General features: G+C 39.5%; 1 protein-coding gene and 1 long non-coding RNA gene across 2 annotated transcripts in view; one reads left to right on the top strand and one right to left on the bottom strand.

Moving 5' to 3' along the window:
* The first annotated feature begins 163 nt into the window (after positions 1-163).
* Positions 164-10030, top strand: zdhhc13 (zDHHC palmitoyltransferase 13). Its single transcript, XM_084954294.1, has 17 exons — positions 164-253; positions 2483-2703; positions 4250-4372; positions 4755-4832; positions 5062-5206; positions 5342-5406; positions 5570-5732; positions 6668-6793; positions 6872-7005; positions 7097-7199; positions 7505-7627; positions 7723-7785; positions 7878-7971; positions 8488-8571; positions 8661-8818; positions 9181-9278; positions 9482-10030. The coding sequence occupies exons 1-17, from the start codon at positions 230-232 to the stop codon at positions 9615-9617; spliced, it is 1938 nt and encodes a 645-aa protein (XP_084810420.1). The 5' UTR covers positions 164-229; the 3' UTR covers positions 9618-10030.
* A 6206-nt stretch (positions 10031-16236) lies between these two features.
* LOC146394120 (uncharacterized) overlaps positions 16237-19169 on the bottom strand; it is a 59458-nt gene continuing 56525 nt past the window's right edge. The window contains exons 8-10 of the long non-coding RNA XR_014802824.1: positions 18062-18328; positions 17428-17521; positions 16237-17227 (exon numbers count right to left, since the gene is read on the bottom strand). This is a non-coding gene — a long non-coding RNA (uncharacterized LOC146394120). The remainder of the gene's footprint in view (positions 17228-17427; positions 17522-18061; positions 18329-19169) is intronic.

The following is a 19169-nucleotide window of genomic DNA, read 5'->3' as shown; positions in this document are numbered from 1 at the left end:
TATTGCTGAGGTGGGCTAAAGATTTTGCCTCTCAAAGAATTTATTGTGATTTGTGTGTGTATGTGTAGACTGTACACTCCTGTTGTTTTGTTTTTTATGCGATACTGTATAAATTGTGACGCATACATTTTTTAAATAGACATTTAATCTGAAAAGCCAACGCCGGAAGTCAAACTCTAAACCTGCCTATCCAGCGGCAGTAACTTTCCCTTCCCTCCTCGACTACAAAATGGACTGGAATGAAGACGCAAATGTAAGACAATTTATACATAATAATTGCTTCTTTGTCTTGTTTTATGTAGTTTCTGATTTATCGTGTTGACACTTGGCTCATGGGCAGTTTTTCAGTTATGTTATTTTTGTTAGCTGTCAATTAGCTAGCTTGCTGTTAAATTTTAGCTTGTGTTGAGTTGGTGTAACGTGTAATAACCTGCCTGATAGACTTCGAGTTAAATCAGGGCTCGTCGTCGTTAGCTTCATAGGCATAGTGAATCTGCAGCTAGTTACCTGAATTCAAAGCGTCCTAGCATTTAGCTCATTTCTTTGGCGTGAAACCTCTGGTGCTGACTTTACGGAAGTGCTTACTGGTTTATCTGGTTGACATGATGATTAACTGACAAACAGATGAGGGTTTGGGTTTTTTTGTTTGTTTGTTTGTTTGTTTTACCTTTCCCATTATCATGACGCTGTAATCCTCTTCCAGCACACAAGTCCCAGTCCTTGTCCGAGCTGCGTGTGTTCAGCTAAATCCACATGTATTAATACTCATAACAGCCAGAAAGCGTGCAGCTTTTACCATATGTTGGTAAATTAGCCATCTGTCTAGATCACGGCAGCAGCCTGTTGTATTCACGGTGTGACAATCAGTATTAAACATCTATTCTAATCCAGACTGACAGCAAAACGCATCCAGCACATCCATCCATCCCAGAAGATAAAACAGCTGCCTAGTGCTGCAGTAGTAGGGTGGGATTAACTCAACAATGCAAGATTTATCCACATATTCAGCGCAGTGCAAACTTCTCACAGCTTTCATCTGAAACCTTCTCTAAATGATAAACTTGTGCGATGATTGATTTATATTATAAAGGGAAAATTATACTAAATTTCCAACAATGTATTTAGCAAATGAGTTAGCTACTTACTGTGAGCATTCCCTTAGACTGCACATCACCTTGTGTTTGCCTAGGATATTATATTTTGCTATATACAGTATATGGACAAAAAGTATTAGGCCACAATACATTACACCTACAAGAGCTTTTAGTCATCTCATTCTAAAATCTATAGACGTTAATTATGGATAGATCCATCATTATAAGCTGTCATAGGTCAATCTCAGCCAAACACATCGTTCTCCGTCTGCCTCCAGTTTGTATTTGTGTGTCAAAAAAAGTATGAAAGCATAACTAGGGGTGGTTGATACAGCCTCAAATTTATAGCACGATATTTCTGACTGCATGGAAAAAAATAGAACTGAGCAGTGTTATTGATACTTGCAACTTGGCAGGAAGCCGCATTCATAAGTGTAAGTAAATGAAGGGGATTTTCCGTCATTCTTTTCCATAGAGCTACTGTCATCTGTGAGAAGCTTCCTTATTTTTAGTGTGAATGTACCGAAACAAATTGGAAGCAACAGCATTATTATCCAGTGACACAGCATAAGCTAGATGTAAATACAAATGTAGTCTAAGGTAGTTTTTTCCCTTGAAAACAGAACTGCAGAAGTTGTGTTAAAAGTATGTCAGATGTTAATTAATAAGTAGTTTAATTTTAAGGTACTTAAATGTCTCTTTTGGCACTCTCAGATATGCCTGGACTTGTCTCATTGCACAGACCAAGGAATGTAAACACATGGCTTTGTTATAGCTGTGATATCAATATGATATTTTTATGTCACATAAACATTTATACCGGTTTCGCTGTGGAGAATATTATATGGCAAAAATTCTCTGGGGGTGCTTGTTTGGGAATACCAAGGTTTTATTTCTGAAAGTCAACTTAAAAAAAAAAATAGCCACTTATTAGTTTATTCCATAGAATAACAGATAAGCGTTACATCATACTGTCTGAAAACCTTATGTGAGGCCTTGAGTTTGTTTTCTCCATATACAACCAATTTTCAGTATTGTAAAACAAAAAGAGCAGCAGATTCAGAGACTGTAAAGAGGAAATACTTTTACTTGATAGTTGGCTTGAATAATTAATCTATTATTACAACAGTCACAGACAGATTAATTGATTCAGAAATAAACTCTGGGTTGCTAAAGTTGACAAATTGATTTAATCTCATGGTATAGCCGTAGTACCAAGCCCCTCAGTCTCTGTACAGTGAGTCAGAAAAATTAGAGGGATGGCAGCAAAGGGCTTTGGCTGGGCTCAATTTGGACTTGACAGTTTGATCCCACGGTCTCTGCCACTTTAAAGGTTCCCTGTGGACCACTTTGGACTAAATAAGTGTCTCGTCGTGTGCATGTTGCAGGATCACAGCCACATGCATGACAGCTGTCACCATGGGCATCAAGGCCATTCTCACAGTCATGGGCCAAGACCGGCAGGATTTGGAGGGATGGTGAATCCATTCATGCCGGGTTTTTACGGACAGTTCGGGAAAAATGCAGATCTGACTGACATCAGGGAGCAACCAAAGAAACGGTCACACATGGATGATAGCAGCAGTTGGGACATAGTGAAGGCATCACAGTAAGTAGTGGAACATGTAATTTCTAATATTTTGAACACTACACCATCTAAGAAACACTGAGATTTGGGACTAGTAACTGTCTTTTAGAGCCTTAGATTTGTTCTGTTTTACTAGTATTAAGCACAGGTGTATAGATGAGTTGAGTGTCCTGTAAAGAGGCTCATGGACCTCTCAAATGGCTGAGGTCATGACAGAGAGCATCTTCAGCATAGTTATCAGCAGCTGGAACATCTCAAAGATGAGAGCAAACCTCACTCCTGAGCATGTCTACTACAGGTGGGAATTCGTGAACTGTATCATCTGTAAACTTTGGAAACTTGTACTTTTGTACTGGAAAATAAAATCTTTTTGATTTAATTTGGAGCTTTGTTTGAACTTATGGACAGAAGCTATTTTTAGTTTCTTATTTGCACGTTTTTTTTTTTATTTTTTAATTTATATTCAAATTCATATGTTTCCTGGGTCATTATTTTAATTTGCTGCGGGACAAGACAACAGGGTCATATTCACCGTTGGGCAGACTGAGCAGGTGAGGTACTGGAGCCTAAAATAGGTTTGCCCACAGGAAGCGGAGATAAGAGTTATTGAAATAATCGCTGACTAATCAAAGAAGAATTGGCAGATTAGTCCACTAACAAAATAATCTTTAGTTGCAGTCCTAAAACAGAGCAGCAAATCTAGAACAAAAAGATAAGAAGATAAAGACAAAGGTGTTGCAATGCCCCGGTCAAAGTTCAGACCTTAGTGCTGTGCTGGGACTTTAAGAAACCTGCCTGCAAAACTCAATGACCTAAAGAAATGCTGGAAAGAAGACAAATGTTGCCAGTGTTGTAAAAGGTCTGAATTCCTCCACAGTGATATGAGAAACAGATAAAGTCATAAAAAAAAAGTACGTCAAATTATTGGCGCTAAAAGTGTTTCTACAAGCTACTGAATCATGGGGTGGGCCTAGTTTTTCACAGGACTGCACAGAGCCCTGTGAAAACTTTCTTTCTTTCGTGACTCTAAATATATGGTAATATTGATAAATGTACGCCTGTTTTCAGCTGTTCGTAATCTTTGTTTATGATATAATGTAGAACAAGATATAGCACGTGTTAGTTTATATCCAATTTAGAAATGTAAAGAATGGATGCACTTGTTGATGTGCTTTAGTTTTTTTGAGATAAGTACATGTAAGGATTTGCGGCTAAATGATCAGCTAGTAGAGGTAAATAAAAGCAGAATTCAGTCACGCTGTTTAAGCCGGGGAACAATAGAAAAAAACCAATAGAACCGCTTCTATCTATTTATCTAACCATGACTTTGTAGGAAAAAGTATGTGTATATGGGTTGTTTTTTTTTTGTCTTCCACATTCTAAAAGTCCTTCTTGAGTAACTTGCTTTTCCAGGTCACATTGTACTTTTAGTTCTCTAACATATTTTATCTACATTTGTTGCATCGCCTCAGTTTATCTGTAGTTTGGATTTAATTTGATTGCAGAGCACTGTGTGGTTTATAATGATTGATTGCTGTGTGTGTGTGTGTGTGTGTGTTTCCTGCAGGTTTGGAATCCTGGAGCGCTGTAAGGAGCTGGTGGAAGCTGGATATGACGTCAGGCAGCCAGACAAAGAGAACGTCACTCTGCTGCACTGGGCTGCTATCAACAACCGCTTAGAGCTGGTCAAGTAAGGCCTTTAGATCTCATCTCAGTCTGACAATGAAAAGAAAGAAAGAAATGGAAATCTGTTTTGTGAACACATCTACTGCAAATGACCTATCACAACACACCAAATCGGGGGGTATAATTATTTATTCTAGACAATTTCTTGAATCTATACATAAAAAAATACTACAATTGTGACAAATGATCAGTTTGCATTTTATATATAACCAACACAGGCTTTCTTTTGGCACTTAAGTTTATGAATAATAATGCAAATAATTAACAAATAGTAGCTAAACAAAAACTGGAAACCAGGGAGACAAATAAATGAATACAAATAATAAAAACCCACAAAATATTTTGAAGTATGATCTTTACATCTGTTCTCTTTTGTTTTCTAACAGGTATTATATTTCCAAAGGGGCAATAGTAGACCAGCTGGGCGGAGACCTGAACTCTACTCCACTTCATTGGGCCATAAGGTGACTATATGGCTGTGCACGATATAGAGCTGGGTTGGGCTGCTTTACTTTGTTTTGCATATGCATTATTTTACTTTAGTTTTGGTTTACCAGCAACCACTGGTTAAAGTTTACCTGCATTAGAAGAGATTGGCAGTATGTCCTCAGTGAGGCTACGTAACTGTTTTACAACTAGTCTGCTGGGTTTTTTAAGACTTGTCCATTATTATGTTTTTGTTTGAATGACCAGACAGGGCCACCTCCCCATGGTAATCCAGCTAATGAGATATGGAGCAGACCCCTCTGTTGCAGATGGAGAGGGCTACAGGGCTCTCCACCTTGCTATTCTCTTCCAACACATGGCAATAGCAGCTTATCTTATAGCTAAGGGACAGGTCAGACATACACATCACTTTATACCCCACTCTTTCTCTCTGCAACACTTCTGTTTTCACTCTTTCTCTGATTACATTTGCTTCTCACTTTGCGCAAGTTGTGGTTTTGTTTCTCAATTTCTCCGTTGCCTCCAGGAAGTTGACGGGCCTGACTGCAATGGACAGACGCCGCTAATGTTAGCAGCACAGAAGATTATCGGGTAAGACCTCTTTCTCTTTTTTAACCCCAGTGCTTTGATTGCTTGTCTTGATAAGAAATTAAGTATAGTTTGTTAGCATAATCCTTTTTTTCTGATTGCTAAAAGTATTCTGATAGTATCTAAATGTGCTGTAACAAAGTAAGATGTTTCCTTTCTGTCACAGGCCTGAACCAACAAACTTTTTAATCAAAAATAATGCCTCCGTGAGCGCTGTGGACAAAGTCAACAGGAACACTCCACTGCACTGTGCTGTGCTGGCAGGAAATGTAGATGCTGCCCACATCCTGCTGGAGGCTGGGGCCAGTGTGGAAGCAGAAAACATTAACGTGAGCTTCAATAAATTCAAACACTTTTTTTTTCTTTTTCTTTTTCTTTTTTTTACATTATTGTGAGTGCATAATGTTGGAATACATAAACAGAATATTATTCTTATTAACCTTTAGCTGTAAAAGGCTAAATGGGTAATGTCATCACCCTGTTGGTCAGGCAGGCAAGCGGTGAGGTGGGCGCGTGAACACTTAAGTTTGTGAAAGCGATAACTCGAGAACGAGGAACTGTAGGAGTTTCGAATTGATCCCACAGGCGCAGCTACTGTCATATGAGTTTGAATCCCGATGATAAAGTCAATGTTCAGAGGTCAAGTTTTCTAGGAGACGTAAGATTTTGAACTGGATACTCTAGGTGTATATTCTAGGAGCCCACTGTTTTGTTTTTCAACTGAATGTGTTTGCTTAATCTCTGCATGAGCGCTTTGTTCACTATTAAGTAAGTAAGCCATCTTAGTAGATCGGGCCAAGTAACAGGTACACCTTGCTTTCATCATTATTCAGCTCTAAATGCTTGCATATGAAATAATGACTAGGCAATGCTATTCCTACAGTATTCCATTAAGTCTTGATGCCCACTATAATGAAGTCTGAGTTGCTGAGCTCACTAAAAAAAACAAGATTTTCTTGGAGAATGCACTGAATAGTATTGCTCACTCCATGTCTCTGAATAGCTTTGCATGTATGTGCAGACTGACAATAAATAAGCTGTTTCTTGATTCATTTATTACAATAGAAGTATGCCCTTAAACTTGAGTTTAACACAAGTTAAACTTGAGTTTAACACAAGTTAAACTTGGGTTTTTTGCACTGCGTTTGACAATAGAGTTCATGTACTCAGCGTAAACAGTCAATTATAAGACCTACAATTATACCCACTTTTGAACTGAATCAGTGATTCATTTTTTCATGGGGTTCTTAATGTTCTTCTTCAGGGTCACACACCCATCGACTTGGCTCACCAAGTGCACAGCCCGTTGCTCATGCACATGCTCAATCAGGTCAAACGGGAGAGGCTTCGTTCCAACTCTCGCTGCCTGCGAGTCGTGAACAGATACAGGGTACGTTTGTCTCAAATAACACGTTTTTAGCAGTCTACAGTGACTCTTCTAAAAGAATCCTCTCCCTGTATTTCTCAGGTGTTTCTGCAGTTTTTACTCTGCACGGCTTTGTTTGGAGGTGTTGGTGCAATAGTGGATATGAACTCAGAATCCTGGTTACTCAAAGGGATCCTGTTGGCCTGTGTGATAGGTGTGATTAATCTGGCTACAAGGTGAGGATACACTTCCACTGATTCATGAATGTACTCTACTGTTATTAAAACCTGTGTTATTGATTTAGTAATGAATGTTTGCATGAAACAGGAATTTCCCAGGCTCAGACTTTCAGTCCAACCTACAAGCTTCAAGTCTCATGGCTTCAATCTTTTGGATGCTTGTCACCTGGTGCCTCTGGTTTATGCCAGATATCCTTTGAAAAAATGAAACCACACCTTAAAGCATTTCCTTTGGGAGAAGCAAGTCAGTACCAGATGAAAAACATAAGCAAGACTCATGAATGCACTTGATGGATAATGCTTTTAAACCGGAAGATTCTCTGAGGGTGTGTGTTTTGTTTTGTTTTTTTCTTTCTATTGTAAAAGCGATGCATAGTTTTATCATCAGTAAAGAGAAACAGATCTGTCATTGGAGGCCAATAAATTAGGCAACTGGGTTTCATTCATATTCTGATGACAAACTGAACAGAGACCTTCTTAACTTGAAACTCCACATCAGCCTAGTGCCACAGTACAGGTACTGTTCACTCTGAATGCCACTGCTTTACTCTACTACTACCTCCGCACCTGCAGGACGGACCCCGGCTTCATCAGAGCAACTGAAGAGGAGAAGAAAATGGTGAGAAGGACAGAGTTCAGAAGCCAAATAAGGCAATATTCCATGTAAATGTTTTACATGGAGCTGAGCTATGTTTTGTTCCTCTGTGTTGACAGAATGTGTTGGTGTTGGCTGAAGCCGGCTGTCTGGACCCCAGGATATTGTGCACCTCTTGTATGGTAAGGCCACTGACCTGCAACCACCTCTTTAATAACACTGCACCATTAGCACTGTGACAACCAGTACTATTTTATACCATGTGTTTTTACAGATAAAGAAGCCAATGAGAGCCAATCACTGCTTCAGCTGTGATGCCTGTGTGGCCAAGCAGGACCACCACTCCATCTGGACCAACAGCTGCATTGGTAACACACAAGCCTGTTCATAACTTTCAAATTACGCAACAGCAGGAAGAACTGTCAAACACGAAGACAAAGCTGAGAAAGTCATGTCTTATTTAGGAGGTCTAGTATATCAAGACTTAAGGGATGCATTAAAAAACTATACAGTATTTGGGGATAGGTTAATTGGATAATCCAAATTGCCACTAGGTGTGAATGTGCGTGTGAATGGTTGTCTGTCCTTGTGTGTTAGCCCTGCGACAGACTGGCGACCTGTCCAGGGTGTACCCCGCCTCTCGCCCTATGACAGCTGGGATTGGCTCCAGCACCCCCCGCGACCCTGAAAAGGATAAGCGGTAGCGAATGGATGGATGGATGGATAAAGTGCTCTGATCCCTAGTCATTCAAATTATTGGAGAGCATAATACTTTCCCATAAATGTCCAGTAAAGTGACTGGATTTTTTTTGACGCACTGCTACTAAATTATCACCTTTTTTAATTTTTTGCATCTTTTAATCTGATTATTTTCTTTTCCCCAGGTGCGAGGAACCATCACTACTTCATCCTCTTTCTGTTCTCCCTCGTGCTGATGGGAGCCTGGATGTTGTACGGCTGTGTCATGTGTGAGTTCTGCAACAGCTAGTGTAGCCACGCCATCTGACACGCTATGACCTTTACCCTGGATGAACATGCCTGTGTATGTTTCTTTCAGACTGGTCCGCTCATTGCATGCTGCATTACGAGGAGCAGGGCCTGTGGGGTACCTTCTCTGGCCTGATAGGGTGCTCTCCCTGGCTGCTCTGCATCTTCGTCCTGGTCGTCTATCATACAAGTTGGTCTACTTTGACCCTGCTGCTGCAGCTCTACCAGGTGACTCGCTGCTTGGAGTTTCTTAATGGGGTTCTAAGGCTCTGTATATCATAAGGATAGTGTTCACTGTCACGCACATATTGCGTTTTCTGTAAATGTTTCAAAATAGGGGATTAGTTGGCAGAATTCAACATAAATTACTACAAATTCTGTGTTTTGGGTGAGACCAGAGAAAATTCCCAGCTTTCCATTTTGTTTTGATTGTTTGCTTAATCATTTTAAAATATAGATGGAAATATTCAGCTTTGGCCTTCACAAAAGTCTTTAAATTTTACCCCAAGCTTAGTTCTTTGTTTTTCTTGCTCTAACAAACAACATATCTTATTGTGACTCTGTGTGTGTGTGTGTGTGTGTGTGATCAGATTGCATTCCTGGGACTGACGACAGTAGAGCGAACAAATCTAACACATCGCCAGAGGAAACTCGGGCAACCTGTCTCTCTGAGACAAAATCCATTCAAGTGAGTTGCATGTAGTGCTTCTTGTCTTTATCGTATAACTTATATCTTGATATTTACAAATTGTTTGCTTAGTTGTCTGTAGCATGGGCTCTTTAGGATTTACTGGCAAATGTGCTGTGCATTTTGTTTTGTTTTTTTAACCTAAACTCGTACTTTATGTTGTCAGTCAGCTGAGTCACTTTTCTCTGATTCTGTGTTCATAGTTTGGGTGTGGTGAGGAACCTGGTGTCGTTCTTCCAGCTCCGCTGTTGTGGACTCTTCAAACCGGTCATCATTGACTGGACGCAGCAGTTCCAACCTGGCCACCAGCATGTGTTCGGACACACCGACATGGTCTGACCTCCTCCACGCTCAGGGTCAAGGGTCAGACTCTGGACCAAAAGCACAGACATTTATTTATTGTTTTTTAATGTGGTGGCTCCTTGTGGAAAGACACTGCAATACTCAGAATTGGGAAAACACAAAGAAACATGTAGATATTTGATTCAGTTGCTGTTTGTACAGACTGCTGCTGCCTTATACTTGACCAGTGTAAGTAAAGGGAAAATAACAGAACCTTTAGAGGCCTACCTGTGATGGAGGTTTTGTCCTGTTTTTATGAACACATTAAAACTATTTTTACTATCTGTTCAGAAAAGAAGAATTAGACTTTGTATGTGTGGAAAAATTGGTTTTATGACTTTTGTAAAAATTGCATGCATTTAATACAAATGACCACTATAAAACTTCAATAAAACAATGTTGTGCCTGTCTTTTTAACTGGTTCTGAGTGGATTTGGGCCTCTGAGTACAGCAGGGGATGGCGAACAAAACAAAGAAACAAAAGAAAAGAAGAAACAGGTCAATACTTCCAGGGTTTTGTGAGGAAAAATTAAGAACACATCAATCTAATTTAAACCAGAATTTCCAAAGTGTTTTTTGAAAGACTAGATTTTTATTTCTGAGCCAAAAATCTTTTCACACTGCTCCTAATCATTTGTTTGAGTTCTGTTTTCTTTGTTTTTTTACTTTACAAGCTGTTTTAATTTAGTGGTTACCTTGGAGTTTTGATTTTACAGTGCAGATATTCTATATACTATTCTACTTAAAAACTCTGAAAAAAACCTACCACCACAGAAAAGAGAAATGCTGGATAAAGTTGGTGGAAATTTTTGGTTACGCTAGTTTTAAAAAGAAAGTTGAATACTACTAATCAAATCTTGAAGATTAATGCTTGCATGTATTTTAATATTGTATTTGTTGAGCCTAATGGCAAATACTTTTAAGTCATTTAACATTTCTTTACTTTTTAATTAACTTATTTTGACAGTTTTAGTCCTCCTTATTTTCAGAGCTCACAAGCATGAATGAATATCTGCAACAGCCTCAACAAACTGAACACTATCAGCTAGTTTCCAGACATGGATTAATCCTCATCATAGACTTACAAAAAATAAAAAAAAACAGTCTGGTAATGGTAAATGTGTGCATTTTTATATGTGTGCATGAGGGTGGGAATGCACGTTTGTGTACCTGTTTGTCTGTGTCTAAATGTCAGGTTGGGTCTTAGGCTCCACCCCTCTGGGAACACCTCAGGCCCTCCAAGGTATGGAGGCCTATCTCCCCTCACCACACTCCCTGCTTGGTGACCCCTTGTCTCGGGCTCTCCTCAGCTCTTCCCAGGAGGGTGGCACGGTTGCCCCTCCGATGGTCCTCCTTGGGCTCTCACACTCTGGGGCCTGGATCTCCTCCATGCCTGTTTCATGACCTCTGGGACGAGGCTGTAGCTACCCACACCCTCTAGCAGCAGAAACACAGTTACAAGGAGAAACCTTTTGAGTACAAGAGTACTCATCCACACATATGTGCACACAGGTATACGCACAGGTGTTCACAGACACAAACTACACCTTTCTTGGCTGCTACCTCAAAGCACATTGCGTGCTCTTGATGTTGCGTGCTGCACAATAACATTCAGTGTTAGTATCTACTGTTATTTACTCTTAGCTAGATTATTGCGATGGTGTTGTGTTTATTATGTTGCTCTCTCACTGTCTCTTCCCGTCTGTTTTCCTTCCCTCCCTCTCTTTCTTTCTTCCTATCTTTCTTTCTTTCTTTCTCTGTCAGGTGCGCATGTGTTTTTTGGCTGTAGGGGAAGTTGTTGGGTATGAAAGTATAAAGGCAGCTTCTAGGATGAATAATGCGGTTGTTATGTTTCTGGATTCTGTTGACAAAGTGAATAGCGTAGTTGAGAAGGGAGTTGTTTTGAGAAGTACGTATACCACGGTCTTTCCTCTAATGAATCCGGCGAAGAAGATCATTCTGTCTAATTTGCCGCCTTTCGTCAGTGATGATATTTTATGTATATGTATGTATATATATATGTATATGTATATACATATATGTATATGTATACAACCACATTATATATATATATATATATATATATATATACATATATGTGTGTGTGTGTGTGTGTATATATATATATATATATATATATATATAAGCAATGAATTTATATATATTTATTGCTTGATAATTTAATGTACAATAAAAAGATATTTATAATTAAATATTTCAAAATGAACTATCGCTTTATTCATAAATACTTCAAAGGGATTGGATTTTAAGAAAAAGGGATTAAACTCAATAACAACCTGACTTCAAAATTAACTGAAAATTAATAAATTCAAATAAAAATAAACAATAGAAGAATAGTTTTGAGGAAGCCATGACGTCACAGTCATGGCTTCCTCAAAACTATTCTTCTATTGTTTATTTTTATTTGAATCACTGAATTCTCTTTGAAGACAGCTGCAGGGGGCGGAGCCAGGTTTCACCAGACGTGTTAAATACACCCCATGTCCACAGAAACTGTAAGCACTACACTTTTTTAGTTTGAGTTTCCATTTGGAACCCACATTACCTAGTTGAGTAGATTACTCGTTGTACTTGATAACTTTGCACGGACAATATAAATACAAATTAAATACATTCATTTAAAAATGCCTGCCACACTAGAATTACAGCAAAAACAACTTGAAAAATTACAAAAAAAAGAAAAACGCCTCATGGCTGAAAACAAGGACCAACAGAAAAAAATATCTGAATATGTTAAGGTGTGTAGCAAGCGAGAGGAGGAAATTGTGAGACTTAATCGGGAAGCCTGCGCCCATCTTTCTGAAATAGACCGACTAAGAAAACATATGGTTGAATGTGAGATAAAGGCTGCAGGATCAGAAAAGTTGACTGAATCGGGCAAATATGAGAAAAAAATCCTGGATCTTCAAAAGAAATGCAAAGATCTGGAAAGGAAACATGCCACTGAAAAAAAGAGACGGGAGGAGAAAGAAAAAGACGTGGAATTTCTGTCTCCCCTTCAAGTCAAAATCAACACACTGAGCAAAGAAAATGAGGTCCTGAAGCAAAAGTTAAATCAGGTGACCACTGAAAAAGAGCTAAAAGTAAAAGAACTGAAGGAAAAAAAAGAACAGATAAAAAAAGAGCTTAGAGTCCAGGACCAGCTCAAAGAAGAGAGGCTAAACTTTGAAAAAAGGACATCGGAATATCTTGAAGAGGCTAGTACGTTGTTTCAGTGTAGAGACAGACTTGAAACACTAAACGAGCGAGCAGAGAAATTAAAGGCTGAACTTAAAAAATGGCAAAAAAAAGCAGAGGATTTTGAAGAGAAAAATGACAGGGTAACTATGGAGAAACACGCATTGATAACGAAAAATAATGAACTGTCAGATCTGCTTTTGGCAAAGGACTTTGATAATAACAAGTTAGCAAAAGAGTTAAAACAGAAAATAGTGGAAATAGAAAGTCAGACAAAGAATGCCTCAAAGCAGTGTTCTAGTATGCAACATCTGGAGAAAGTCCTGCAGCTGAAAAATGAACAAATAGCCAAACTTGAAAGCGAGAGGCAGAAATCCTTTAAGAAAATGACGTCCCAAGATAATGAGATTGTCCGTCTGAGAAATGCTCTCACAGAAACAGAACACAGACTTAAAATACGCATGACGAATGATGACTTTTTGCGTCAGCATGAAACACTTAATAAGGAGGTGTCTGAGGCTAAGACCGTGATCAGCCAAGTCAGGGACACCATAAAATCGCTGACAAAAGACACAGAAGAGAAGGATAGCGAACGAGAAATGATTCAAGCAGAGCTATCCAAGTCTCAGACCAGGTATTTTGCTGTGAAAAATCAACTGGAGCTCGTCAAACAAAAGCAGGCAGAAGCGCAGACGGCACAGGCCAAACAGCTTGCCTGTGTCGACGAGGAGCGCATCTCCATGAAGAAAAGGCTGGTCCAGATTTTGGCAGACAAAGAAAAAGTGGACAAAGAGCTCACACACTATAAACAAATGGTGTTTCAGCAGCAGCAAAAAATAAAACACCTGGAAGCTGAAATTCAATTCATTTCAATTCAAAGACAAACGATTGAAGGACAAGAAGAGGAAATTGACCGTCTGACGAAGCAGGTAAAGGACCTGCGTGAGGAGAATTCCTTAAAGGTTGCCATTGAGCTGCACAAATACGCTGCACAGACGCAGAATAAAATCTTCTCGCAGTGGCGAACAAACAGACTTGACGCTAAAAGAAAAATGCACATGTCCAGTCATAAGATAATATTTGAACAACGCCGCCGGGACCGCTTGCTATGCAAATATAAACAACTGGTCACAGAAAAAGACAAAGAAATTAAAGAACTGCGGTCGCTGCTGAATCAGGAGGCTGCACTTCAAAACAAAGATGCCATGCAGAAACTCCACGGATGTGAGTGGAAAAATCGCGAACTCAAAAAGCAGTTAGAAACAACACAGCGAATCCTTTCTGTACATGAGGCTAAGAACACCAGCCTTGTTGAAGAAAATAAACACTTGACACTTGAGGCGAGCGCAAAGCACACCCCGCTACCGCCTATTTCCACCAAGGCCAAGTCAAACTGTATGGCAAAATCATATGAGCAGTCAGAGGTTGGGCGCTCAACCAGATTCATGTGCAGCATTCCCCAAAAGACAGAAAAAAAGTTTTTTCACCTCCCTCCTCTCATAGGCAAAACGGTTGCATGGCAGAATTTAAACAGCAGGCCCCCCAAATTAACCAACAACTCTGCTAAGATTACGCAACAGATGGCCAGAATTAACCAACACACCCCCATAATTAAGTAACAGACCCCGTCAGCCCAGTCGCCACACCACCAAAGAACCTGCCGACCTGTTCCCACACCAGAAAGCACAATTAGAAACAATCATTCCCTTTCATACATTGAAAGAAATAATCCGTTTTTAGGCTGGTCAACAAAGATAAATGGACTTTTTTCTCAAATGAACATCAACACTAAGGGATATGGTTAAAAACATGAATTAAAATACACGGAGGCAGTTACATCTCTAACACAGAGAGGCCTGTATTTACTATAACACCAAAAATATTAGATAACAGCAAATAATAACATCTGTAGTCAAAGGAGCTTGTAAAGAAAAGCGTCTGGACTTCTTTAAGTTGCTTGAAGACGTTTCACCTCTCATCCGAGAAGCTTCTTCAGTTCTCTGTTCAGAACTGAAGAAGCTCCCCACTGTCGCTACTGAAGAAGCTTCTTCAGTTCTCTGTTCAGAACTGAAGAAGCTTCTCGGATGAGAGGTGAAACGTCTTCAAGCAACTTAAAGAAGTCCAGACACTTTTCTTTACAAGCTCCTTTGACTACCATGACCTGGATGACTGAGAACCTTCACAGACAATAACATCTGTCTGCTGTGAGGAAGTGACATGAACACATTCCATCTGTGTCACTAGCTCACCCCCAACCAGTCGCGGCAGATGGCTGCCCCTTCCTGAGCCTGGTTCTGCCGGAGGTCTCTGCCTGTTAACAGGCAGTTTTTCCTCCCCACTGTCGCCAAGTGCTTGCTCATAGGGTCCTCGGATTGTTGGGTTTCTCTGTAATATTGTAGGGTCTTTACCTTACAATATAAAGTGCCTTGAAGCAGCGTCTTGTCAACAGGTATTTTGCAAATAAAATTTAATTGACATTTTAATTGACTGAACTGATTTCCTTTGGTTTATTAAGTCTGAGTGGTTGTATTTGAGCACTTTTGATCGACTTATATTCATTGTATTCATTCCTTAAAACCAGGTACTAATTCAAAACTTTCCACAGTGATTCTAAAACCTTAGCAAAGAGCAAAGGCAGGAAGTACCAAAGTACAAATACTTGGTTACTTAGTTACAAATACTTAGTATAGAGTATGTTTGGGGAGTGTGATTGTGTGTACAGCGTCTATTTGTGTCTGTCTCCACGTTGGGTGAGTGCCAAGTATTTATTTGTCTGTGTGTGCCTGTTCATCTGTGTCTATATGTCAGGTTGGGTCTGAGACTCCACCTCTCTGGGTACATCTCAGACCCTCCAAGGTATGGAGGCCTATCTCCCCTCACCACACTCGCTGCCAGGTGACCCCTTGTCTGGGGCTTTCCTCAGCTCTTCCCAGGAGGGTGGCATGGTTGCCCTTCCGATGGTCCTCTTTGGGTGTGTGCACACAGGTGTACGCATGGGTGTTCACAGACACAAACTACACCTTTCTTGGCTGCTACCTCAAAGCACATTGCGTGCTCTTGATGTTGCGTGCTGCACAATAACATTCAGTGTTTAGTATCTACTGTCATTTACTCTTAGCTAGATTATTGCAATGGTGTTGTGTTTATTATGTTGCTCTCTCTTTTGTTTGTTTTCTCTTCTGATTTTTCTTCTCTCAACAGGTGATCCAGATTATTTTTTTGAAGTGCCCTTTCTCACTGTCTCTCTTCCTGTCTGCTTTTCCTTCCCTCCCTCTCTTTCTTTCTTTCTTTCTTTCTTTCTCCCTTTCCTATCCCTCAGTCATGTCTGTCCCATCTCTAACAACCGAAAATAAAATAAATGATAATATGGCAAGGCCATGATGATCCACTTGGTAAAATAAATCCATTGGGCATCATTCTTGGCCTTCTGACAATAATTCTGACGGTCTAACTATGCCTTATCACTGGCACAAATTCTATGATTTGGTAGAAATACTATGATTTGGCAAAAATACTATGTTTTAGCAGAAATGTTAGGCTTCTGCAGAAATACTATGATTTGCATGTTATGCATTGTTATGGTTGACAAAGGTCAATCAAATGGACCAATATTGCAAGGCCATGATGATCCACTTGGTAAAGTAAATCCATTGGGCATCATTCTTGGCCTTCCGACAATAATTCTGATGGCTACAGAACCAAACAGGACTGGCAAAAAAACAAGGTTACAGGTAACTCTGTTAAAATTTAATGTAAGCCATGATTTGGAGACACTTTTATCTGATGAATGTTTTTTCTGTGTGTCGTCAGCTCCGTTAATTCAATAATACGAGATAGCCACTGTGATGTTGGTTCAACGAGTCATCCAGTGTCGCTCTGCTTGGCTGCCAACACATAATTTTTCTGGAAATATTAATTCATTGTATTTGTTTATCGCTTGCTGATTTGATATTCCTATTAAGGGGGCGCACAGAATTATGATTGCAAATAACATGTAGTAATTCAGTTTAGCAAGAAAAGTCTTTGCACCACAACAATAACAGGGGACAAAATACATTCAGGCACGTTTGTTATCATCAAAACTATAATATGTAACAAAGACAACAGAAAGCTGTTGAGCTCTTGTTGTTATGCTCTGCTCTTAGTCTTTCAAGATGTTTTTAATAAACTGCATTAAAACCAATTTTACGGTAATAAAATGCTTTTATTCTGCACTGAACCATCACAAGAACAATTTAGCCAATTTTAAAAATAACTTTGAATTTACAGCAGTGCAAAGGTCTCGCCTGAGACAGCTGCCGCACGATGAGTGGGAGGCTTATTAAAAGCATGTTTTTACTGTCGTTCCTCCAGCATTGCAGCGTTGCCCAGTCCAAATCCTTTGGGGCCAAAGTTTTTGGCATAACAAACTGCAGAGAAAAACGAGAATTGACTGAGTCAATAATCAACATTTAGAGGTAGTTTTCAAATATGACCTGTGTGTACTGTGTGCTGCTTTGGTTTTTTCCTGTAGTTCTGGTTAAATATTAAATGTTCTGGTTTTAAAGTGCAATGAAGATAAACAAGAACCATCTTTACAATGTGTGTGTGTTTGTGTGTGTATGTGTACCTTTGCAGTACAGCTCTCCATCCTTATCTGTCACTGTGGTCGACTCGAGGCTTTTACCACACAGAACGCAGCGGAAGCAGGTTTTATGCCAAGGCTAAAGACGCACATATTTGTGATTATTAATAACAAAGTGCTACAAAGTTCCTTACATGATATTGTCACACAGTGGAACTTTATATTTATCTTTTATATTGGTTTCATTTTGATTTTTTTTAGTTTATTTGCGAGTGTAGTTTTTATTGCATGATTTTATTCTTCTGTTTGTATTGCATGGTTTTTGGTGTTTTATTTGACATTGTTTTAATCCACTGTGGATTGGCTGAGCATGGGACAATTAGCTGTTAAGTGCTGAGTATCTAACATTCATACACATTCACACTCCGATGGATGCATCGGAGAGCAACATGGGGTTAGTATTTTGCCCAAGGATATTTGGCATGCAGATTGGAGCAGCCTGGGATCGGACCCCTGACCCTGCTCTGCCACCTGAGCTACAGCCACCCCGAAAGAATGCTTAAATAATTATGTCCGAGAGCCTTCTCACGTTTACTGCAAGTTACAGGTATTTGTCTATGTGTGCATTTTTATATGTGTGCATGAGGGTGGGAATGCACGTTTGTGTCTGTGTGTGTACCTGTTTGTCTGTGTCTAAATGTCAGGTTGGGTCTTAGGCTCCACCCCTCTGGGAACACCTCAGGCCCTCCAAGGTATGGAGGCCTATCTCCCCTCACCACACTCCCTGCTTGGTGACCCCTTGTCTCGGGCTCTCCTCAGCTCTTCCCAGGAGGGTGGCACGGTTGCCCCTCCGATGGTCCTCCTTGGGCTCTCACACTCTGGGGCCTGGATCTCCTCCATGCCTGTTTCATGACCTCTGGGACGAGGCTGTAGCTACCCACACCCTCTAGCAGCAGAAACACAGTTACAAGGAGAAACCTTTTGAGTACAAGAGTACTCATCCACACATATGTGCACACAGGTATACGCACAGGTGTTCACAGACACAAACTACACCTTTCTTGGCTGCTACCTCAAAGCACATTGCGTGCTCTTGATGTTGCGTGCTGCACAATAACATTCAGTGTTAGTATCTACTGTTATTTACTCTTAGCTAGATTATTGCGATGGTGTTGTGTTTATTATGTTGCTCTCTCACTGTCTCTTCCCGTCTGTTTTCCTTCCCTCCCTCTCTTTCTTTCTTCCTATCTTTCTTTCTTTCTTTCTCTGTCAGGTGCGCATGTGTTTTTTGGCTGTAGGGGAAGTTGTTGGGTATGAAAGTATAAAGGCAGCTTCTAGGATGAATAATGCGGTTGTTATGTTTCTGGATTCTGTTGACAAAGTGAATAGCGTAGTTGAGAAGGGAGTTGTTTTGAGAAGTACGTATACCACGGTCTTTCCTCTAATGAATCCGGCGAAGAAGATCATTCTGTCTAATTTGCCGCCTTTCGTCAGTGATGATATTTTATGTATATGTATATATATATATATATATGTATGTATATATATATATATATATATATGTATGTATATATATATGTATATGTATATACATATATGTATATGTATACAACCACATTATATATATATATATATATATATATATATATATATATGTGTGTGTGTGTGTGTGTGTGTGTGTATATATATATATATATATATATATATAAGCAATGAATTTATATATATTTATTGCTTGATAATTTAATGTACAATAAAAAGATATTTATAATTAAATATTTCAAAAT

The sequence above is a fragment of the Perissodus microlepis genome, chromosome 1, assembly GCF_051167445.1.
Source record: "Perissodus microlepis isolate ML-2025 ecotype Zambia chromosome 1, ASM5116744v1, whole genome shotgun sequence".
NCBI classification, from domain to species: Eukaryota; Metazoa; Chordata; class Actinopteri; order Cichliformes; family Cichlidae; genus Perissodus; species Perissodus microlepis.
Note: the sequence above shows the minus strand (reverse complement) of the source record. Positions and strands in the feature narration are given on the sequence as shown.